A 24,874-nucleotide genomic window follows, 5' to 3' on the forward strand; every position below is an offset into this window, starting at 1 on the left:
ATACACAGACATATCACAGCACTGAAAACCACTGCATTTTCTCTAAAGGAATTATCAAACCACGAATTTGAGGCCTCAGCTCTCAAAGCCCAGTACGTTTTTCAGCTTCTCCCTTTATGTAGCGCTAACGATTATAACGTTGTTCTAATCACTGTAAATATGATACAGAGTCTACTAGACAAGAAAATCCATGGCTCCATTTTTCACATGAAGTGAACTTGGAATACTGTTGTAATGCAACAATAAAGAAAGCATGAGTACTCCTTGCACATATAAACAGAAGAACGTCAGTAGGGCAGAAAGATGGCATTAGCACTGTGACAAAACGTAGTGCCATGAGTTTTATACCCAATCTTCAAAGGGGATTTGACAGAGTTCCGAAGAAAACAAGAAAAATAATTTGAGCTCCGGAAAATCTGCCTTTTAATCAGACTCTTCAGGAGCTCAATCTATTTACAGACGAAAAGATTAGGAAGGGATCTGTCCGTGGGGTATGTCTACACAGAAATTTGCAGTCACAATGGATAGCAAAATAGTGATAGTTTTCAAGAACGTGGTTTGAGCAGGGGAAACAGTCTAGCTGAATTAGCACGCAGATTCACCAGGATAATTTCCCCCCCACCTCAAGCAGCAGTAGCTCACCTGGGCTCCACCGCTGCTGTAGCCAGGCTGCTGCCAAGACCCAAGAGGCCCAGGATGTCGGTACTACCAGTGTACCGCTCTGGTGTGTCCACTGTAAAGATAGACAGTTGGCCTGCTCAGTGTCCCATGTTAGGGAAAAAAATGATAGCCTTTGATTTACAGACAAAAGCATAACAGGACACAAAGGAAGCAGAAGTTTTAGACAGGCAAAATACACGTCATGTATTTTTAATAGTGCAAGTTGTTAGGATTGTGGGATTGAAGCCTTTACATCAAGGTCAGATGTCTTGGTACCTTACTAGAAGATAATGATTCCTGCTGGTATCACTTGATGAAAATCTATGGCCTTTGCCACACAGGTCAAAGCATTCCCTTCCAGCCCAAAGAACATAATTAATAAGGGCAGTAACACAGTAGGTAAGGGACAGAACACAGAAGGCCACAGGCAAAAGCAACAATTAATAAATAATGGTCTGCAACACTCTCATACAGAGCTTCACATGTTCAATGTGATAACTAATTATCATAGCAACAGCTCTGTACTCTACGCTGCCTTTCATCCAGCACCTCAAAGTGCTTTACAAATGTTAATTAATATGTAGGATGTACTTTAAGGGAAGATATTATAGCATTGGCCTCAGTCAATGTTAATTTGTTCTTCAACAGCATAGCTTGTTGATTTAACATTGAAACATAAAATGTGCAAATCTTCCTGGCAACAAATCTGAAAATGTGTTTCTCCATTCAAATATAAGCTATTCCATTGTATTGCTGACAATATGGCATGATCCAGCCCTTCACATTGTACTCCAGTATAACCTCACATAACACAGCATGGTTGAAATGTAAGAGGAGATTAACTTTCCACAAGAAAATTGGATAACTGGTATTTTAGTCTGAGCATCTGGCACGTTTTTAGCTAAACTGTTTCCTTCAAAAGCTATTTTTTGGTGGTGTTTTGCATTCACATACAACAAATGTTTCACTAACTTTAGTTCAACAACCAAGACAGAAAGCTAATTTCTTTGCTGTGGTAACCAGACCGGGGCTACCCAACATGACTGGATATCTACATGTTTTACAATTATTTAAATTCCTCTATTTAGCACTGTAAACTTACACAATATTTTATATACATTCAACCAGTGTCTGGTCATACAATCAATCTCTTGGCTTCAAAGCAAACGCGTGCATGAATGAGATGCAGGACTTATCCAACATTCCCATTAAAAAAAAAATCATAATGAATTGTGCTTTAAATTCTTTGAGTGTGTTCACATTGTGCTCACATCCCTGACTGCAGAGTTTCTGAAACAAAACTTTCGGGTGCCCCAATGATCAGAGCTTGGAAAGGTCAGCTATAGTTCCCCTCTGTTACACAGGATAAGTACAAGATGGTTAAGATTTGGAAAGCTATTACAAACCCTCACAACTTCTCTTTTCCTGTCTTCTTAAATAAAATCAGAACAGTACATCCAGACAACCTTAAATTTACACTGTTAAAAAGCCCTGTATAATCTCCATAATAATAAATGAAGAATATCTTCTTATGTTTTTCAAGTTTTATATCAAAAACATCCTTGAAAATGTACATTTTACAAATGTGTACACACACATACACACTTAAGATGTTGGAAGGAAATGCTAAAGAAAGGCAATACCAAGCTAATCTAATCACTAAAGCATTAAAATCACAAAAGCTCTGTAATATTCTGCAATAAGCATTTATCATTTATTTTGGGAAACACTTCCCACCTTCATGCCCTTGAAAAATACCAGCAGTGCAGGCTAGAAACAAAATTCCTAACATTTGAAACAAAAAGAAACCACAGGGGAGCCAAGCCTCACCTTAAATAAGGGTTGGAGAAGGAGAACCAAGAGGAGAAAAGAAAAAAAAAAAAAAAAAAAAAAGACTACAAGGACTACACTGAACAGGTGTCTGCATAATGACAACATGAGTAGAACTAATAAGCTTAATTTCAGCAAGCTTTGAAGTCAGGTGCAGGCTATTAAGAGAAACAGTGGGTTAGCAGTCCTGGGAGCACATATACTAATAGTATTACACAAATAAGAAGCCATTTCTTCATAAATAAGGAGCTATTTCTTTACTACTTGGATGGTCATAACAAACTAGTACTTAGAACTTTCTTTTATCAGTAACTCTCCTAAGATAATGCAAAACATATTGGAAATGGACACACCTTACTCTGTCTGTTACATGGCTCTGTGTAGGTGTGTGCACACATGTAGAGCAGCTGCTTCTAAATTATGCAAAACGACTACCCATGTTACCTTTCCCCTAATTTGTTTATAGTTTTAAAATACAGATAATGTAGCTGGAAAAAGATGAAAAACTTCTGCCTACTGACCAGTATCACATTTCAGCAAGTCTGAAATGTTCTACGTGTATGCTTAGAAATGGCATTAAAGAACTGGAAAGAGTCAGCCTGTTGCTTGAATCATGAAGCAAGTAGTCTTCTGCTGTTATGAAACCAAGACACATTTCATCTTCTCATCCTTTCTCCCATTCAGGGATGTGATGAGCACAGTGCCAGGGACAACCTTCTGACATTGTTGTTTTTTGGGGGCTTACAAGTGCTTTTTAATAAGAACAATCTTTTTTAACCTGAGATAAAAAGTAACATAAAAATTAATGTAACTCTCATTTAAACGCAGCTTATATGTGTTGATACAATATTTGTTTGAATTCTTAAGGGTGCAGGAACAGCAGCCTCCTGACTTCAACAAAACACTGCTGTCACTTCATTGAATCTATCATCATCTTCCATTATTATATCATCTAAATTCTTTTAGACTAAACATAAAGACTGTGCTCTTCAAAACCTAGCATGCATGGCATAGCTCGAGATAGTAGATATCTCTATTAAAACCACCTATTCTTCCATGCACCTTTCATTTCACTAGGAATGCTGAAACTTAAAGAACTATGATTACATCAGTTTGTGACCCACTGTTTTTCTGGTTAGAGTTTTTCTTTTAAACCCATAGTAGATACACATTGTCAAGGTCAGGGATATTAAAAGTGATTTGTTAGATGTAAAATACTGTTTATTATAGTCTAAAGAGCAAGCCAGCTTGAAATAATAAATTAGTGCCAGATGAAAAACTGCCAGAATTCTCTATTATACATGCCTTTCCCTGGAAAGGATCCCAGATTTTTTTTCTTGATAGGCTCTTTTACTAAAGACTGCCTGACTTATGGAGTGTGAGCAAAAGTTATAGCTTATAAAAGGGTCAGTGAGGAGCATTAAGGGGCTCTGAAAACAACAACAACAAACAAAACTTGTGTATAAACTGAGCTGTGTCTACCGCCTAAATGCTACAAAGCTGATGAACTGCAACAAATGGTAAGAAAAACTTATGGAGTTCACCCACGTAATTGAACTGGGTCAGATACTTGTAGCATCATCAGAAATCTGAAAACTGCACAAAGGAAGAAACCTCAGTTATTCCTCTCTTCCCCACTGCTCTGCTTTGCTCTGTGTAGTTTCACAGAGAGCATACATCTAAAAGAAACAAATTTTCTGAATTATGCATTTCATCCTTAACGTGAACTGATGTGATTTTGGAGGAACATATCTTGATATCATGGAAGACCAAAGCGCTACTGATGCCAGTAGGAAGGATGGACTTTGCTGAAAGACTGCTTCTTGACCTAACGTAAATGTTGCCAGGTATACTGCGAATTGTTATCTGTAGGTATTCTGAGATGGAAAGTTACATACTTGGAATCGATATCCTTTTTTTTTTTTAACTGTGAGACTAAGGAGAAACGGAAAAGTCAGCCTCTTTCTCTCATCTATGATTACTGATTTCACCACTACATGCTGAGAAAGCAGGGTGGGACCATCGGTCACTGCAAGTCAACGTTAACAGTAGGGGCATAAGGAAGTGCTTAAACCCAAGCAGCTGGCTGTTGCTGGGAACCTGGAAAGAGAAAGGGATGACTAGAAATCTTAATTGTACATGTTGCAAATATCATGTAGTTCCAGGTCTGTTGGACTGCTGCTTCCTCACAGATAAGCCAAAAAGTGCCATCAAAAGCAGTCTGCCAGCAATAAAGCAACAAAGAGGCCCCCACCAGAATGGTCAATGCTGAAAATAAAAGTCATGTTATAAATGTTTACATGATGTAAGTTTGGAGTGTAGAGTCCAATAATTCTCACTGGCTCTTCTCTCTCACTTCCGTTCTTGGCAGCTAGATAACAAGTTCAGCCAAGCAACTTACTTAAAATGTACTGACATGAATCCCCATAGTGTAAATAACATATCTTACCTATGAAGGGTGATTATGTTCCCTTTATTCTTGAAAATAACATCTTCCTAGGCTTTTCACAAAAATCAATTGTTTGCATTCTTCATACAGTTTACAGTATAGTCTATAAACACAATACTGAGCATAGCTGTTAATAACTAGACATTTGAAATGGGCCCAAAACTAAACCATGGAGCTGACACCCCAGAGCACAGAGGAAGTTTGAATCTGAACATTGCATCTCCAGTCTGTCTCTGTGGGAAATGAATTCACAAAGCAATAATAATATCATAAACAGCACTTAACGTGTTAGGGCTGATCCTGCCAACCCGTACTCCTCCAGCACAAAAACTCTTGGCAGGTCTTATGCAGTGCTGAAGTCTCACTGAAACTCTCTACATGGGCCTTATGTGGGATTTAAGAACAATACCATTGCCAAAGGGTGACATTAACCCTTCTTGCCTGTACCACTGAAATCAGTCATCATGCTGGCGTAAGCAATACATGATATACACAAGTAGGTCAGCCTATACATCACCTCTGCAAAAACACCAGCCATCTGATTTTTGTCATCCTGTCTTTTGGGATTTTATTGCTAGTGATTTGTAAATAAGGGCAGATAAATCTCATGAGCAAAGAAGTCATGAAACACATTTGGGGCACCTTCTGCAAGATTATAATTGCTGTCATCTGCTCCACAGAATCAGAACCTTCTTGTTGACACTTTCTGCAGCTGACAGTCCAGCTCAGTCCGGCTTTATGTTTGTCAGGGACTGGCCTGGAGGGTATCGTACAAGTTGAGAAGGAAGCCAGAGAAAGCAAGTGCTGTGTTACTGGAGGAGGTGCAGACAAGCTGAACATGTTGGAACAGTACAGCTCTGCTAGCTGAGATCTGTCCCCTGTCCTCACACTACTGGCACTGGCTACAGTTTCATTCTCCAGCTGGCTAGATGTGTATCTTCCACAGCAGACCAGCATTACCCTCCTGAATACCCATGCTTCTTGCCTAGGGACTCTCACAGTTGAGATTTTCTTTTCTCCCGTGACACATACACAGACATTCAAGTTTTGTCTGTATCTTAATAATGCATTTTCAGAATGTGAATTCCTGGAGCAATTCTTTACCTTTCATTCTTCTACAATGTCTAATGAAAGCTTTACAAGTGAAAGTACAATTTGGGTAAAAATTCCAGACAGTGAAGAATGTTTTCTGTGCAAAAAAGAAATATGCATATGCAAATACTGCATATTGATAAGGCTACTTGCATGGACAGGTATCATAGGGGTACTTGCATAGACAGGTACACAAAGGTATATGCACTGCCCAATTTGCATGCTGTCACCTAATGTTTGCCTATGAAATTCAGAGGTATATCTGCACCAGTTTATTGCATGTTCTATTTAACTACTGAATTTTTAATGTGTTTCTTCACTCTAATCTCAAACTGAACTTCCAGGGATTTACTGTGAAAGATTAAAGTGAGTATTTAAAACAAGGGAAATTGCCTTAGCAACACTTAAGTTATTATCACCTTTCAATCTAGATAAGTCTCAAAAGCTAAAAATAAAAAATAATAAAATAATAAAAAACCACTGACGCATACTCTTTTCAAGTTGGAGGTGTAAGATGCCAAGAAGTAATACTAAACTGCAGCTGCCCTAGGAAACCTAGTTCAAGACAAGCCAGACTAACAGCATAGATTCTTTATGCTGGGGCAAAAGAAAAATCAGCAGTATGGGTTGGGATCAACAGAGATGCAGTGGTGTGATTCTCAGACAATGTCGTCTTACCTTGGCCTTCAGTTTCACTCTCGAAAGGTTTATGCACTGTCAGAAGTGACGGGAAACCTTCTTTGCAAAAGAAAAAGCAGTGCTCAGACAGTATGGGACATGCTAGAACCAGAGCTCAAGAACCTGCTTTTTGACACCAGCAGTCACAGGAGTGCCTTGACACAGCAGCTCTGAATGCTGGCAGCAAGGAGCCTGAGAAGCTCTGCTGCCTTAGCAACATCACTAATTCACCCCCACAGCAACAGTGGGGCTCCATGAATGGCAACATTAAACAGTGGGGCTTAAACTTGTCCTAGGATATCATGTATAGCCATCATCAGTGATAGCTCTCCTGTTGTACAGCAGAATGAGCATGTTTCAAGACCCCAACCTGCTTAGGAGTTTCTTGTTTGTTTCAACTTTCCCATGAGTTGGGCCCTGCAGAACCACCATCCTTTTAGCTTCCACAAAAACAAAGTTCCTGCTCTCCTTGTCATACCTAGCCCTTTATCTGCTGCAGTATACCAAGCAAAAAACCTTTAACTGGAACACAACAAGGTCAACTGGAGAGACACTTTTTTTTTTTTGTTTGATTGCTCATATACTCATGACTGACCCCTTCCTCCTGACATATTCCCATCTGGGATTTGGAGAACATGTCACAGAATTCATACCATTTGAGATTTATTTACTTGCTGTTTTGCAGCTTTCCTTACGGCAACTGGAGCATAAAAGATTTCAGAGATAACCGAAAGTAAACAATGAAAAAAAAAATACATCTCCAACTGAATTGCCCATGTCAGCAAACATGGCTAACAGCTGACTGTCAAGTAAAAAAAAAAAAAAAAATCTATCTTTGTGGTTAAATAAACAGAAGATGAGCTTACTAAAATGTAACTTCATGCTATATATATACTTGAGCAAAGTTGGAATCCTTTCCTAGCAGACCTTTAGCAGATGTCTATTAAAACTGCTGTTGGAACACAGCAGTACAGCAGGCTGGGTTGGAACTCATCCTCTGGCACACTGGGTGTTACACATGGATTTTGCTTCCACTACAAGACAAAATTCTCAGAAAAGCACCTTTTTAACTACCTGCTGAGCCATTATACCTTCCCTTACCACCCCTCAGCAAATTAAAAAAAAAAAAAAGAAAAAAAAAAGAAAGACAACTTTGGATAAATACATAAATACTAGTTGTACAATCATATTGCCCATTACTTTTAATAAAGTTACCTCCACTAATTGTAATAATGTTTTCATTTGTTTCTGCTGTCTGGCAACCCCTGGCAATTTTCAAAATTAAGTCCTCTTTTCACATAGTGATTGAGGAACTGAAATGCTACAGCACTGTAATATTGTTATAGTTTCACTGCATCTGAAATCCTGCTACTCATTCCCAAATAGTTCCAAATAATTTCTCCTGAACACTGAAGATTTCTTTATGGATTTACAGAGCTTATATCTGAAATGAGATGGTCCCACAACATAAAAAGCAATTTATAAGATTTGCTTAGGAGTTACATAGACATTTTCACTCACAAACCTCAGATACTCTAAAGCAGAGGCAAATTGTTTAGCTTTAGTTCACAGACAAGCAAAAAGACACAGCAAAGACACACCAGCTCTGCAGAAGAGGTGGTGCTGGAACCCAGATCCTCTCACATTTCCTGTTCCATGACTTATTCACCGGGACTACATTCCTCCCATTCTCTGGGCATCTTTCCACCTTTTAATTAACCTCCAGTAGCAACCATTAACTTGCCTGGAATTACTAAAGAAAGGGGAACTGAAGGTCATCTGAGTATTTGAGGAGATGGGATAGAAGCCCACCAGCAATCTAATAGCAGGCTCACTCCTGGCAGGGAACATTGCCACATGGTTCTTTCAAACCTTCTCTGGCAGCAGAAAGATACTGCAATGTAAAATACAGCCAGGAGTCATGAAGTCTAATGAAGAGCCAGAATGAATTCCTAGGCTTTTTCCACCTCAGTTCCACTGATACAATGAAGTGATTCCCAACAAACAGCACAATCGTTCCGAGTGCCAGAGCATGAATCAGCACATTGGTCCTCTCTGACCAAGGATTCTCCAGTGGTTATCACACTATTCTGCAAGGCCTTTGCTCTACTCAGATCTCCTCTTGCCAACAAAATGAAACCTCCCGTGTTTGATTTTTGAGATCTGTCATAGCACCTCATTCAGGGTAAAGCAGTCTCACACTAACTTATTTTGCACATTTCAGTTCTGTAGAGGCTCAAATCAGTTCAGACACTACAAGAAATATGTTAAAATTTATCCTTAAGCACCAGTAGAACAACATTTACATGCTGTCATGTACAGTAATTGAATATCTGCTTCTCTCAGGCATCTGACAGCCAACGTTCAGTGACTACACTGTCATCTTCTTGCATTTTTTCCACACTCTTGATGTGGGACAACCCTACCAATATCCTGCCACTCAAGGCTTAACAATAACCCATTTGAAAGTATAAGTATTTTGTGTCCTGTACATATTCTAATACAATTGAACTAAATCAAAGCAGTAGATACAAGCATTCTGAATAACAGGCCACATTTATTTACAAAATGCATAGGAGTCCAAGGACTAACTCTACTGAAAGATGCAGGCATTTTGAACCATAACGTAGGAGGAAGGTAGGTGGCTTAGTAACAAACTGATGTAAAAACCTGACATCTAATCTGGATATGCCCTAACTTCCGAGGAACCCTTGATGTTTGCCTCATATTCTTATTCCCTGAGTTCTGCTCAGCACCTACACAACAGCTAACCTGGATCAGGATGAAGGAATTCAGCAGCAATCACCCACCAAGGCCTCTTGACTTGCCAGACAGTCTCAGCTATGCCTGACAGCAATCAGAAGGCCTCGCTCTTTCAAAACACAGAGAGCAATGCACGATGTGTTGAAGACATGCTTATGTGCAGAAAGTAATTCAGGACTCAGTGGACCAGAAGATAAAAAGGAGAAGCCAACATGAACTTGTCTCCCTCACCAGGTGCTCAGAGAGTTCATCTCAGAACTGTCTGAAACTGGGACTAGACCCTGAGTCCTTAGTCACTGATGGATTCATTCCCTCCCTTGCACTCGTCCTGTCTCACACAGTCTCGTCTTCCTTCTCACAGGCAGCAGGCACCACAAGAGGGGTGAAAGCAAGCTCTCCTGGGAGGAAGAAGATACAAGCTGGAGCCTCTTCTACCTGAGGAGGCTCTGAACATTGGCTTCCTCATTAAACTGCTGGAAAGATATACACAAAAGTGGGTAAAATCACCTTTTAAAAAAGAGTGATTTCTACTTAATTCTTTCATAGAACAGGAGCCACTGCACATCCTCAGGAAGGTGGTTTGAGCTATGAATCCACAGCTCCTGCTTTGTGGGCCCACAGATCCGCCTGCATAGCTATGTATTCCCACGGGAGAGCCAGTGCCCCCCACCCGGATCCAATGTAGGGCTCCGCTCTCTCCACAGGCCAGGTGCTGGAAGAGAGCCCTACAGGACGTGGTATGCAACCACTTGTACAGACTGGAATGAGACCTGAGTGAGCTCAGGTACCAGAGATTATCGATACAAATACGTTAACTTCATGCTCTGCCTATGCTGGTTTACCCTCATCAAAAGGATGGCAGGCTGTCCCATAGGAACAATACTGTAACCCAATTACACCATTTCTCGTATTCAAACCAGCTCATTTGGCAGTCACCTTGGTACCACTGCGCAGCCTCCCCAGTACTCCATTAGGATGTTAAGCCAACACTGCCCAAGAACTAGTTCTTACCTGAATCTGTCCTCCAAGTCTGAAAATCTGGTCAAAGTACACACAGCAGGAGTTTCCCTCATCTCACTGAGTACCCCATGACCACTGCCTTGCGTTTCCCTCCCAGATTAATCCAGCTCTCTTCCCTTGCAAACTGATCAATGCAAACTGTCTACTATGCTGAAAAAAGTAAGATAAAAGAAAATTCAATCAGAGGATGAGAGCACTGAAAGGGTAAGGGGGGAGCCCAAGCCTAGAATATGAAAGTGTCTACGCAGAGCACATCAAGAGTTGACTGCAAGGTGACAGGATCAAACTCATCTGTCTTTATTGCAAAAGGCAGCTACGTCACCCATCCATACAAACAGGGAACTTCATTACTCCTTGAGACTGGCAGCTCAAAATCTTGCAGAAGTGAACTGAGCCTTTCAGGGATGCTACATTAACTCAGCTAAACTGAAAAATACAGACACCTTCTCTGTACAACATGTAGCAGTCATGGTCTGCCATTAGGAAACCAAAGTCCTTGTGCAATCTCAAATGTCTCAACTCTGTACAAAACAACATAAAGCTATCTGAATCCAAATGTGACTTACCAGTATGAAAACCCTGAAAGTGCCAATCAGCCATTTTTCATATGTTGTGCTTCTGTAATGAAAGGATTAAGTATATCTTTTAAAATAAGTATAAAAATTGCATTAATATTGTGTGAATTGGGAGAATAAACTTTGACAGACAAAAACAGAATTCTGCAAGAATATCTGACAGACATTTTACTGCTTTACAGTGGTTCTAGCCAGCACTTCTGCAACAGAGGGGAGTTTCAATTACTCTGGGGCACCAGGCACAGATTGAAACTCATATTTCCTTATCTATTTAAAGTTGCTCAAATAAGCATAAAGTAATGGTGTAATCAGAGAAGCTGTTTCCATTAATCTTTATTTAGATTTTTTTTTTTAAATCAGGCCATAAAGTTAGTTTATAGCGACGATCTTCCTTTGCATGCAATCTCACAAAGCACACAATACCTGCGGGTTTACCCAGGCAGAATTCCCACTGAATCTGTGGGGAATTTTTCTTGATTATGGAGTACAGAATCATTTCCAGTATTTTACGTTAGTTATCTCTAAGATGAGTATTGCCAGTACTGGAGTAACTTTAAATAGAGAAGTAGGATTAACTCCATTGCAGCTTTTGCCTGAATTCTGCTAGCTATGACATTTTGTAAGTCCAGGACCAGCTGTGATTAAGGTCCCTGGGTGTATGCTAGGGCAGCCCAACATGTGACATTCTGCATTCAATTAAAACTTTAACTGAAATGTATTGAGGCAAAAGGATAAAAGGTGCCCCTCCCCTTCATTCAAAGAAATTATACTCTCCAACACACACGTGAGAAAATTATACTGTTTCAAACCCTAATTAGGAAAAAATAGAAAAACAATCCAGTTACATCACATGTATTCTTTTAAGTTATTCATACAGAGCATGCAAATGTCATATCTTCATTACAAATAATAAAAGCATGCATTTATAGCTAATATGCGAGCAATTGCAGTAGATGATGTAACGCATATAAAGCAGAATGCTAAAGAGGACAGTCTCATTTGGTAGGTTTACCTGAAATAGGGAAAAAAAAATGCACAAAACCAAGGTACTCCCATTAACTTCAGCAGGCTTTGGATCAGACTCTACTTGCCTGCCTAATTAGGGTTCTCCTAGCTTCCTGGCAGCGAAGTTTGAAGAGGCCACCCTGCCAAGACCTCTCCTACTTGCTGCTGACTCTACTACTCCCCCTCCCCAAGGAGGTGGGGGTTCTACAGCACAGAAACCAAATACATCCTTTCCAAAACTGCCAAGACATGTATGAATCCAAATGTGCAATCCAAAATTCGGTTCAGCTTTAACAATCTTTCCTTTGTCATATGGAAATTATTGCACGCTCCACTCCAAGGAAAATACAGATATCCCAAAGTCTTACTCAAAAGCCCAGCTTTTAACACTTTGAAGTAAGCTACATGAGTTTGAAAGCTTTTGGCTAGCTTCACCAACCAGTTTCATCTGATGTGTCTTAATTGCCATCTAGTGGTAATATTGCATAACTCCTCCTCTTGATGTTTCTCACGTTACAGCCCTTAATAGATAAATCGTGTCCACTCCATCACAAACAAACTTGAAAGTTTGGAGGACATAACTATCCAGAAGGTGTTTGTTTTGGCTCAGCTCAGCTGAATGCAGTGATTCATTTTCTCTGGGCCAGGGAATGTCTATAAAAAACAAATGATGGTGATTCTTTTTCATGCTCAAAAACAAAGCTATACCTGACTGGAATAAGCCCCACACTTTTGTAAGGTGTGAGAAACAAAATATTTCTGTATGTTATTTCCAAAGTGAAGTTTTCAAAACTCTGGAAAGATTCGGAATAAAATGCCAACAGCCTAAACTACAACAACTCCTGGGCATTAGTAACAAGAAAATACTGCAGTGCTTAGGAATCATCATTCAAATCCCAAACATTTATAGGGAAGGAAAAAATAATTCTTCACTGATAGATTATTAAATCTGTAGAGCTCACTTGGCAAGTAGGCTAGCCCTAATTTTCAAATATATCATCAAAAATCTTTTATGTTTCCAAATGTAAATCACTGAGCCTACCAGCAAACTCATTAAGCAAAACCAATTTCCATTTATAAGAGCTTAGATTCAGATTTCCAAATACCTCATGTCTATCCCTCCAATTAGCATGCCACATATGGAAAATATACCAGATACCCTTCACCTTTTGTCCTCAAAGCTATGAAAGAACCAAGTGTTCCTTATTTCCTGATGAATCCTTAATTACCTGCAATGTGACATATTCCTCCTTCTTTCTTTTTGATCCTAAAATCTGAAAGGCAAAGCCAGCAAGGCGTACTGTCTTTCCCTGACCTTTTCATTCTATATATTTCCCAGTCACAGACTTTAAAAAATAAACACTTGCAAATGTGTAGCATCCATCTGCATTCCCTTGCTGTCTGTCAGTCTCTTCATAGACCTGGTAGTCTCTTTGTCGTTGGCTCAGCTAGATTTGTAGCCATGATCAGTTATTTCTCAAAGGACAACAGAGATGTGCTGGACAGTGAACTGCTGTCTGCCCAGTATGGTGCCAGAATCATCAGACCCCGGGCATCTGAGTGGTCATCAGACATTACAGCACAATTGGCGTTTAGTTTGTGACATTATTTCACATCTCAGATCCTGTGTGTTAATGCAGGCATCACTGGCTGACACAGATGGCAAGGGAGAAACAAATGGGGTCATGAAATGTATGTGCCTATCCCTGCTCTAAGAACATTCCAGTACCATACCATTCTTTTTGATAATAGTAAAGCACATAAAAGAACATTTTTGACTTAATGAGCCTCAAAAAATTCACGTCTTTATTTGCCAGCTTCATTCTACAAGTTTCCAGGTAAGCCAAAGACTCCTAGCTGCAAAAGAAAAGCCAACTAGCACATGGCACTTTGCTATCAGCCTGGAGTCCCCATGCTAATGAACCTCAGTCAGGGCTGCATTAGCATTTAAGAAGCTCTTTTTCTGAAAGTTTTGAATCCTGAAGTTAGTATCTGCTCTATGCGTGAGAAGAAGAGTATTGCATTAAGCTGGCAGAGCTTACACTGGCCAGACATATACTTACAGTCCCAGGCCACCCCTATCCTGTGTCTGTCCAGATCATGAAATGGTACTTAATACTTAGGATGAAGACAGAGGAGACACAGGTATACTCGTAAGACTGCCACTGCTAAGGACATTGCTTAAGAGTGGTTCTACTAGAGTCAGACAAAAATGCAGCTTTTGTGGACGAGCTGGGTCTACGTTTTGTCGGGGTAGCATTGTGGGACAGCTAAAGTCATCTGCTTGTTGCTCTCATAACCTGTGAGAATGGTATAAATGTATTCATCTCCTTTTCATTTTTATACACTAATTACTTTGGAAAGCGAGGGCACTAAAGCAGCTCAAGCAGTTTTCCGGGCAGCATGTCCAGCAAGGTAAATCTGCTTCATCGCATCTGTGGCCTTGTCTGGAGGAGATGGTCTCTCTGGACATGTTCATCTCATGGCAATTAACACAGGAGTCCTGTGTGTCAGAGTAACACTTCATAGTATGTGGCAAGTAAGGACAAAAAGAGTGTGACCTGCCTATAAAACAATAACCTTATTGAAAGAAGTTCATTATCCTGAAGTGATCTGATCTTATTTGTTAATACTGCCTTTCTATTTAAGGCTCACGAACACTCAGCTACAAGAAAAGCCCAATCACATGCTCAAATCCATGTTAAAGTACAAGCACAGTTTATAACTCAACACTTTCTGAAATATTATGTCCTTGGGACACACAGTTTCTGCTACAATCAGTTATTTTTATTTCTCGTGTAGCAGTGATTCCATTTGGAAACAACACAGTTATCTCCTATCCAACAAGACAGTGTGCTTCCATGTGCTACGTGTCACATCCCCTGGTATCTCGGCTTTCGCCGGACTTCAGGGTTTCAGTTGAACAAAAAAAAAAAGGAGAAACAGGCGGTGGCTTGTTGCATAAGGTATGCTCAGCTCCTGACAAGACTGGCAAACGGTTAAGGAGGCACCAGGCACCGATTACTAGGACAATTCTCTGGGTGTTTGCTCTGCAATGCCACCTGGGTCAAGTCTGACCAGCTACAAGGAAACTATCAACAGAGACTTTGTAGGTTTTTATTGCTTGGCTACTTCACTATATTTAAAAGCAATAAGGCCCATCTGACACTTAAGCGCATAATTCAAGGTGCTCAAAGTATCAAGACAGACTTTTTGTGCCAATCTACTAATAGCCATTAACATTCTTAAATGAAAAAACCCACATCTCAATGCCAACATTAGTTTAATTACTTACTGCGCTCATAGGGACTAACTTTAAACCATACAAACAAAACTGCAAACCAGTTAGTACCGTGGGGTTTTTTTCAAAACATGGTTAATAAAAGAGTAGTAATAATGTATCAGAAAAACACAGACGCAACATAATAATTATCCGTCACACTTGCACAGCACGTTTCATCTGAGAAACACACAGTACTTGAAAGACTAAAATTAATTCTAATTAAACCTCTCAGCATCCTATGTTGTTATATGCCATTTACAGAGTGGTAAGTGAGACTCAGGGGTTAGGTAAGTTGCACAGGACGATACAGCTATGATACAGCTTGTCATTCATGGAGTCAGACAAAAAATCAAGATCCTGGATTCTAGTTCTGTTTTCACTGCTGGGCTACCCTGCCTATTTTGCTCAGCACGAGGTTTTCTGCTATAATAGAAAGACAGATGAGACAAAGGGAAGAGAAAGCTATTTATATTCAAAAATCGTAAGATTTAATGGCAAGCTAAATTGTTTTAATAACTGACTATTTTCTTCAGGCTCTACATATGCTTCTCCATTCCCCACTTTTTCATCTCATATAGAGTCTAAGCATGTTGAATCAAGCACCGTCAGGACAGAAATTACCTCTGGAAGGGAAAGGTTCTGTCTGTCCACACAAGATGAATTTTCCAAATCTAGAATGATTTCAAAATACATATAATAGCACAGCCATCACAAGTGGAGTTTTCCATTAGAAATAATTGTTAAAACATACATATTTAACTAACTGTATTTTAATGAGATATTTTTAATTATTCAGTGCTCGGGAAAGGAGGGAAACTGAAGAAGCCAGACAAGGGAAAAGATAGTGGGGGATGAGAAAGAAAAAAGGTGCCAATCAGATAATTGCTCAGACCAAAGATAAACACTTTCTAAAGCATTAGAATAACATTTCACATTAAAAGAGGTGTAACATCTGCAAAAGAACAACATTTTTTTCCAGCCTTTTTCTTAGCTTATTAAATAATTATAGCATAAGACAAAGCCTTTTCCAACCAGTGAAACTTGTTAAAAGTGCCTCAGATTTATTATTTGAAAATAATTAGCAAACATAACAATCACAGCAATTATTTGCAGGTCATCAGGCAAAAGACATCATCTACAAGAACCAACCACTATGAATACAGATACCCTGGTTTCAATGTCATTCAAAACATAATTAATTTTCACAAAGAATTTGGCACATACATGTGGATGTTTGGAGAGCGGGGATATAACTGTTATTATTCACAAGGGAAATTCAAATTTCATAGTCCTGTAGCACACATAAGTCCCACTGGCCAAATGACTGCGAAACTGATAGTGTTTAAATGCAGTTTGTTATACTGTTGGTCCTTCCTGTACGAAGGGAAACAGGCCAGAAAACTATAAATCTAATTGTGACCTTCCATTAAAGGACAAGATCAAAGGATGAGATAAAAGACAGACATTATTTTGCTTAAAATAATTGAAATGCATAATAAACATACGACTAAGTCTATTTAAATGTATGCTGAATTCACCCATTTTTCATAGAGAAATGATTGACCTCATGAGTTACATTTGTGCTACAATATTGAAAAACCTGGCCTATAAAGCATTTATAACACTAAACTATACAGAACCACACAGATCACAGGGTAGCTTAGCTGAGGTTGGAAGAGATGTTTGGAGACCTCCAGTCCAGCTGCCAAGCTCAGCACAGGGCCAACTAAAGCACTTTGCTCAGGGCTCAGCTTTTGAATGTCTCCAAGATTGGAGACTCACAACCTCCTTGGGCAACCTGTTCCAGTGCTGGACTACCCACACAGTGACAGTTTTTCCTCCCACCTAGTTGAAATATCTCTTGTTACAGCTTGTGACCATTGAGCTTGTCCTTTTGTTGCATGCCTCTGAGAAGAAAGAATGGAAACATTAAATAGTTCCTTGCTGATCCTCCTTTTCCATAGAGAATGTCTTTTTCTTTTTTAATGTTTGCTATCTGAATTCCTGGTTCTCATCCATATAACCCACAAGCATAGAGATGTTTGTTTTTCTTTTTCTACCTAAGATTTTTTGGGGTTGGAGACCAGCTATTTCATGTGGGTTTTGAACAAACTGTAATTAATTAAACTGGTTAACTGGAATCATCAACAGAAAAACCTTAGCATACATACCAGAATGAACAAGTAAACTAATACAAAAAAAAAAAAAAAAAAAAGGACTGTAACAATACGCTGTAGCCCTTAAGCTTTTTGATAAATACAGAAGTCTTGATTTGGGGAACTTGAAGTCACATTGTAAAATGATAAAGAATCAGAATGGGAAATCATACGGTTTTATACTGTTGCTGTTTTCCCCCTAAAGCACTCCAGAAGAACTTTTGGAATGAACATTGATGTACTTATAGTTAATTATCTGCATAGAACTCATCCTGACCACAAAATGTGATACAGATTTGTGTATATTGCTCCTGGTCCACATTGATGGCAGGGGGAGGGAGGGAAGTTTGACACCAAAAAACACAGCTAAAAAGAGGTGATAAACATTAGCCATCACTAATGCCGAATACATTCCTATTACAGAATCTTTGTTCACTGCCCAAACCACCAGGTAGAGCCTCATTCTATACTATCATCGTTTGGGTACCAGATACATGATGAACACAGACAAAATGTGATACTGGAAGAACTTGGGCTGAGAAAGAGCTGAAGGCTGCTATATTGCAATAGCAGATCACCTTGCCTCACATTTACCAATCTTTTCCTGAGGAAAACGTCTTTCATATGAACTTCCACTTCCTAATTTAGCAATACCAACTTCCTCTTTTTTTTTTCCTTTTTTTTTAACTCTCCCAGCAGCTTTTCCTGTTTAAAATATTTTGCAATTCTGTTCATTCTCTGCACTGCAGGGGGAAGGGTTGTGCTGTTTCATTTGTTCTGAAGACAGAGCTTTTAACTGAAACCATGATGTTATGTTGGTACAGGACACCGTAAGGAAAAGGACAGGATGCCATGCTCTAAAGGTGAGAAAATTCCTTGATTTCTGCTTGTGCTTGCTACACCTGAACACAAGTATGACAGATAATCCTACTTAATTAGCAGACATTCATTTAATGCTTTTACAATCCTGGTTTTCTGAGAGTCTATAATGCAGTTTTTATTCACTTCCATCTATAAAATACTTCAGATTTCCACAAACTTTTTAAAGAATGAAGAGATCAGTCCCAAACACTTCGATTAAAAATTCACTCTTCTCCACTGCTGCTCTACAAAGGGGAAAATGGAAAAAGAATAAAAAGACTGGATTAACTCCAATGAAAAAATCCTGGGTTCACTGACCAATGTCACTGACAGAAATCAGGATACAAAAAGCTTTTTTTTCCACCTCCAACCCCCATGCCACTTGTCAGAACTAGAGGAATCAGAAAGAAAAAAGTGTTATAGGGTTTCTGCTTTGCCACAAGGGCCTCCAATATTACTTTCAATGCAGCCATTCACCTCTAAAGTAGAGGATTGACATGTCAACCACTTCATTAGAGCGACATGAGAAGAATGACTCTGTGGTTAACACAGAGCATGGAAAGGCAACAAGAAAGGGTCCTGTTCCTGCCTGATACATCAGCAATCTGTAGGAATCAGGGCTAAATTTGATCATTGTGAGTCAAGACTGAGATTCACAGGAATGTTAGTTCACAGAATCCTGCCTGAGACACCTGACCTCCTCGCTCAGCTTTTCAGAAGCGCTGAGCACCAATGGTTCCTCTGAAGACAACTGCATTTATGATTGCCTGACATGGTCAAGTCATCAGCATCCAGAGCTAGGCATTCAAATTTTGAAGATTTACTTTGCAAAGGTAAAGGCCCAGTCTCTAGGATGCAAACATTGTGTTTGGTAACCGAAGTGTTTACGTGCCTCTCAAAATGGGTTAGTGTTTCTGTAATAGTAGGATCCAAAATTTGTGATGAGACCAGAGGCATTGGCTAAGTAAACCACTAATACAGGTAAACACACTTCTTTTAAAGAGTTGCTCAGCTCTCAGATGTTCTTAGATTAATACTACTGAAAAACAACATGTTAGTATTATGAAATAAAAATAACCAAAGGCTCAACAGAATAGGCACTTACAGATTCTATTTATGAAATGATACAGCTGTGAGGTTTCAGGAATACACAGAAGTGAACAATGTATATTTATATACCTCACACATGTATGCAGCTTATAGTATTTTGCAATAAAAGGATGAATGTGTTTTCAACCTCTTATTTTTCCCCATAACTTTAGTGTATAGTTTACCTATTACATTTGATTTAATGCAAAAAACTGCACCACCACAGATTATCTGTTACAAATGACTTCTGTAGCATCTTTCATTTTCCTGTGTGTAAAGGATTGTTTATTTGGTGTATTATTACTTATAGAGATTTCAACCTTATTTCTATAAGGTCTCAAATATTCTTGTGATGTCAAGCACTGAGTTGTCCAGTCTTCCACCCAGCTACGTGTCATGCTGCATGGCAGACTGTGTTACAGTTGTGTCTGGCATCTCTATTTCTGCTGGAGTGCACAGTGGAGCAGGTGGGCTGTCAGGATTTATCTGAAGATCAACAGAGAAAGAGCTACTGGAAAAGCCTGATGAAGCATTTTCTTTCAAAGCTGCTGGGGTGTATAAAAATAAGAGTGCTTGCTTTGAGGACAAAGAGCAAGAGGAGACACAGAAACAGGCAAAGGTAGGGCCCCACTAAAAAGTTGCTGAGGATTTGAGGCGTTATCACCCTGTCCAGGTTGCTTGGACAGGAGCTTGCTTTTCTCCTACATGCCTAGATTCTTACTGTTCATTTCTTAATTCAGTGACCATGCAAAGGGACTTCTTGTTGTTGTTTTGGGTTTTATTTGTTAAGGGGTTTTGTTTGTTTTTGTATGAAGACCAATCGTTGCCTGTAATGTTATCCACCAGTTTACATATAACTCTTTCAGCTTTTTCTTAAAATCAGGTTTTACGACGTTACAGGATGTATCAAACCAACACAAGAGGCCTCTAGTGCAGGAATAGAGCACCCAGACACTACACCTACAAAATAGCTCACCACTGAAAAGCCACTGCTATTCTTCAAGAATTAGCTCTCTAATAACCATTTCATTTTCAAACAGTTTTCCACTCTTAGTCTCACAGATCTGCACCCACAGACCTCCTCAAGAGAAGGAGAGTTTTCTTCCAAAAACCTTAGAGCTACTTCCGTTTCTGACAATTTATTTCTTCCCTTACCACAAGTCTGGCCATCTCTCCAGTCTTCTCAGCCTTTCATCTGCTACGGAAATTGCACCAGCTCATTACTGTGCTAGAACTACTTCAACTCTCGAGTTCAGAACACACAGAACTCCTGAGTGTCACCTTTCTAGGCCTGAGCTCTATTACGTTCCACTGTGCAGTCACAATATAATGTTCATGGTGCAAGAAACAGGGAATTAATCTTTAGCAAGTGTTTGTAGCACTCAGTGGGTGAAGGACAGCAAGGTGTCTCTTCCAATGAGCGCAAGTGGCTCCATGCAAAACCAAACTTCAGTTCAAGGAACTGCCAGTGAAAGAAACTGTCCTTGACAAGCTGGCTGGGAGAGCCCTGCTGAGCACATTGCCCTTGCAAATCATCCACTCCATTCACTGTGTGAAGGCCATGCTGCCTAACACAGGGGTATGGGTTTCGCAGCACAGGAAGGAGGACAGAACGAAGCTGAGTTAGCCTCTGGTTATGCACAGGACCACAAGGGTGCAGAGGACCTTTTAGCCACTGCGCATACAGGTCGCAGTGCTCTACAGCACACATTGCATAGCAGGCTCATGGTACCAGCAGTGTGGCAGCCCTTCATGTCTGCAGGAAATCAGAGCAGCTAACACAAAGCATTTGGAGCACATACACACTGTATCATGTGCAGCTGTCCCTCATTACAGGTCAAAGGAGTCATTTTTGTGGACTAACTCTGAGATTCTGAATATAGTGAATAACGTTCAATCCACCCAAGAAAAAATGATTCCAGTATCTGGACTTCTATCCAGAATCATTCCAACTCTGCCAATTCTGCCTATGTAACGCAAGCTCACCACTCATGTCATGGCACCCAAAAGACTTAAATATCCAGGGTGTAAATCACCAGACTGGGCTTCTGTCCTAACAAACATTGCTTCTTCCCTTCTGCTCTGCTAGCTGCTTTTCATCCCAGAAGAGAAACAAACAGAAAACAAGAAAACAGAATTCAAGAATTTTCAGAGAGAACCAACCTACATGCAGTATACCTGCATTTATGGGCACCAGGGTGACCTTCGTTATCCTTGGAGGCACAGGAGAAACTGAGTTTTGATTCTCTTCAGGTGCCTGCCTCCCTGATTCATGTTACCTTTTCACCCCAGTTCACATTCTTGCAAAGAGCATGCAAAAAGCAAAGAAACAACCACACACAACTAGGGGCAGTGCCCTGTTTTACAACACAAAGCAGAGGGCTGTAGGCATTCTTCAGAAATTGAAAAGCTAGCAAAAAAAGGGTGTGTCAGGGTATATGAATTTTACCTTCATAATTACCCTGTTATTTAAAGCTAATGAATAATTACTACAGCAACCTCACTGTCATACAGCATACACCTACTCACCCACAGCTCAAGATGAAACCAAAGAATCACATTTGGGGCCCAGTCCTCCAAAGATATCCTGAGTTTAATGCCAGCATCCATGGCATTAACCACTGCTTACTGAATCAGATACTTAACTGGTGTTTGTTGGTTTCAAAACAGTTTCAAGTTAATCACATCCAGTTTTATGTTGTTTTTGTTTGTTTGTTTGTTTTTTAAAATACTTCAAAATTCTTTGTAATTACGGCTCCATTCAAGTCTACATTCACCAACAGATTCTTTACCTTCTAGGATTTAAAACATTTTTACATTCTGAACTTTCCTTCACAGATGCTACTACTAACAAGCGAATAAAAAATAACTTCATTAGTACATGATCCACAGTAACTGAGAAATTCAAGCAAACCAAGTGAGCTGAAGGTCTGTGTAACTTTTACAACACTAAAGGAATAATACTTTATTACCCCAACAGGAAGCAGGTAGTCTCCATTCAGCTGCGTTATCAACAATTAAACGACTGCTTCACACTAAAATAAAATAGAAATAGGCCTGCCTGAGGCAAATGTGTTTTTTTTTTGGTTGTTTTAAAAACATCCTTGGAAGGGCACATTAAAAGAATGCAGGCTGTCTAACAGAGCAAAGCACTGACCTTAGCTCACTTCGGGGGGGGGGGGGGGGGGCCCTTTGCCTCTCCTACTGATGTTATCCCGAGTCTGTGGAACAGGCAGCCAGAAGAGAGGAACGGGTCAGCCCTTCTCCCCCCATCCTCACAGCACAAGGCTTCGTAATGGGCAGAACCCAGCATGCAGGCTCCAGCTCAGTTCATCTACAAATAGTTATTTGTGGTCCCAGTTCCAGAGTTCTGGCAAAAATGCTCATTTTTGTATTAGCACTCAAGATAATCAGGGTATTTCGTTTTGTGTCATTTGTTATTTCCACTAAAACTGAAACACAGTTATTAAGTAGGACAACCTATACCGCAAAAAAAAAAAAAAAAAAAAAAAAAGACTGATTACTAATGTTCATCACTTAAAATCTCTGTTCAGAACTCATTCCTCTTCTCCACATCAATGCAGTTTTGCAACATCATATATTTCTCAGCCAGAGCTACAGTCTGCTGGTACGATGTAAGAGCATAATTATCAGCTATGTGTTATACTACATATATTGTACCAACATAAAGCAGAGATAGTCAAAGAAAGTCAAGATGCCTTCTCAGGGGAGCACTATGGTGGATGTTTATCACTCAAAGGCATTCCACCTTTCAGACAGTAAACACGGTAGAGTAAGTCAGTATTAGCCTGGGTGCTGTTCTGCTCATGGCCCCCTTTTAGGCTGCTTTTCCCCCTAGTCCAGGAACTGTGCAGATCGGCAGCATGTCCAGGTAAGAGCCTGCCATACCACAGGGTTTTTCCACGGGGGTCTGAGCTCTTCCCTGGAAACTGTTTCAAATAAATGTTTGACGCTGTAAAAAGAGATAGGGGAGTAACACAAGAAAGGTCCCATTAGCTGTCCTGCTGTGGCCATCAGCAGGGGAAAAGCCACAGGACTTGACATTGGACCTAAGTTTATCATGGCTTCGGTCCCCTTCAGGGTTTTTCCTCTTCCTTGCCTTCTCATCAGGAAGGTAGACTGAAGATAGGGTAGAAAGCACGAGGAAGAGAATAACGAACGTGTGTCATGAAGTCAACAAACAAGTCCCTTTCCACTAAAAGGGATGAAGAAGAAGGAAGGGGAAGACAGCTTGGGTGTGGAAGCAGCAGTTCGTGAGTTTGTTTTGAGACTTTGTTCCCCTGAGTTTGCAGATGAACGAAGACAAACTAAAGGGGAGAGTCAGAGCACAGATGTTGCTGACTATTAAAACATCTCTTGGGATGCTGTCAGGAGTACAGCAGCATTGGCACTTGTCACCTTACAAGTACCAGGCCACTTCTCTCCCATTTGCTTTGGGGACTGACACACTTTTAGTTAGCTGACTTGTAACAGCTCTCCTGAGTGACCCCATGGAGGCATGGTGAAAGAGAGGCAAAAAAAGGCTGAGCAACTAAATCTAGTGACTGTGCATCTCCAGCTCTGGTTCACAATTCATCAACAAGGAAAAAAAAATGGACAGTCGGATAGGACAAACACTGTTGAATCTTTGCTATTAAATGAAACCAACTCTCATTATTTCTGCACCTGCCTTGTAATTGTGACAAGCAGGGTAAATGTAAATGCACTGTGGTTAATTTTAGTTTTCTGAAACCACATAAAAATGAAGCAAAATGTGGATTTGGAATATTATCCATGTTGAAACAAAACTTTATAACACCTTCTGAGACAGCCATAAAACCATTGCTGCATATCAAAACAATGAAAAGACAGCCCAGTGGATGTTAATGTGGCAGCTTTACAGTACATTACACCTCTTAGCTATTTTAATAGATTTATAAGAACTGAATTTCCCAGTTGTTCTGCCTACCCACAGGCACCACTGCCATGGATATGCACCACTGCCATGGATATAAGTCATTCACCCACTCATTGTGTACAAAATATTAGATACTGATTGCCCAGGACCCAGACCGATTGCTCACAGAAACAGAAGGACCATGAACAGCTACTCTGTGAGGCAACACCCAGGTCCAAAAGCTGTCATTTTCTTCCCTTAAAACTACGCTTCTTTTCAGAAATGCAGAAGCTCTGACAAACCACAGAAACAGAAAGTGCACAGCAGATGGTATTTCAGTTTGATAATATATCCTAGTACAATAACTCTAAACCAAAAAGGTGGACATCAGAGACTGCACGAACACTTTCAGAACATCACAGTGAAAAGGTGCCTGTAATGAGCTTTATATTCGTACTATGAGCAAATCCATTATCCAATATCCTCAACAGTACTTGTTAGATCTCATGGATTAGG

General features: G+C 39.9%; 1 protein-coding gene across 6 annotated transcripts in view; it reads right to left on the reverse strand.

The window, feature by feature from the left end:
* The window catches only part of LOC308176681 (uncharacterized protein), a 187,945-nt gene that overhangs the window by 126,377 nt on the left and 36,694 nt on the right, over positions 1-24,874 (reverse strand). The window contains exons 6-8 of one of the 6 annotated variants that reach the window (XM_080552770.1): positions 12,080-17,262; positions 11,059-11,110; positions 643-733 (exon numbers count right to left, since the gene is read on the reverse strand). The exons of 3 other annotated variants lie outside the window; for them this stretch is intronic. In XM_080552770.1, the coding sequence (XP_080408896.1) occupies positions 643-733; positions 11,059-11,110; positions 12,080-12,123 (187 nt within the window). In that variant the 5' untranslated portion in view covers positions 12,124-17,262. 2 more of the 6 variants (XR_013938471.1, XR_013938472.1) reach the window with 2 other exon arrangements.

This window comes from Anser brachyrhynchus (genome assembly GCF_964034855.1).
Source record: "Anser brachyrhynchus genome assembly, chromosome: 12".
In the NCBI taxonomy this organism is placed as follows: domain Eukaryota; kingdom Metazoa; phylum Chordata; class Aves; order Anseriformes; family Anatidae; genus Anser; species Anser brachyrhynchus.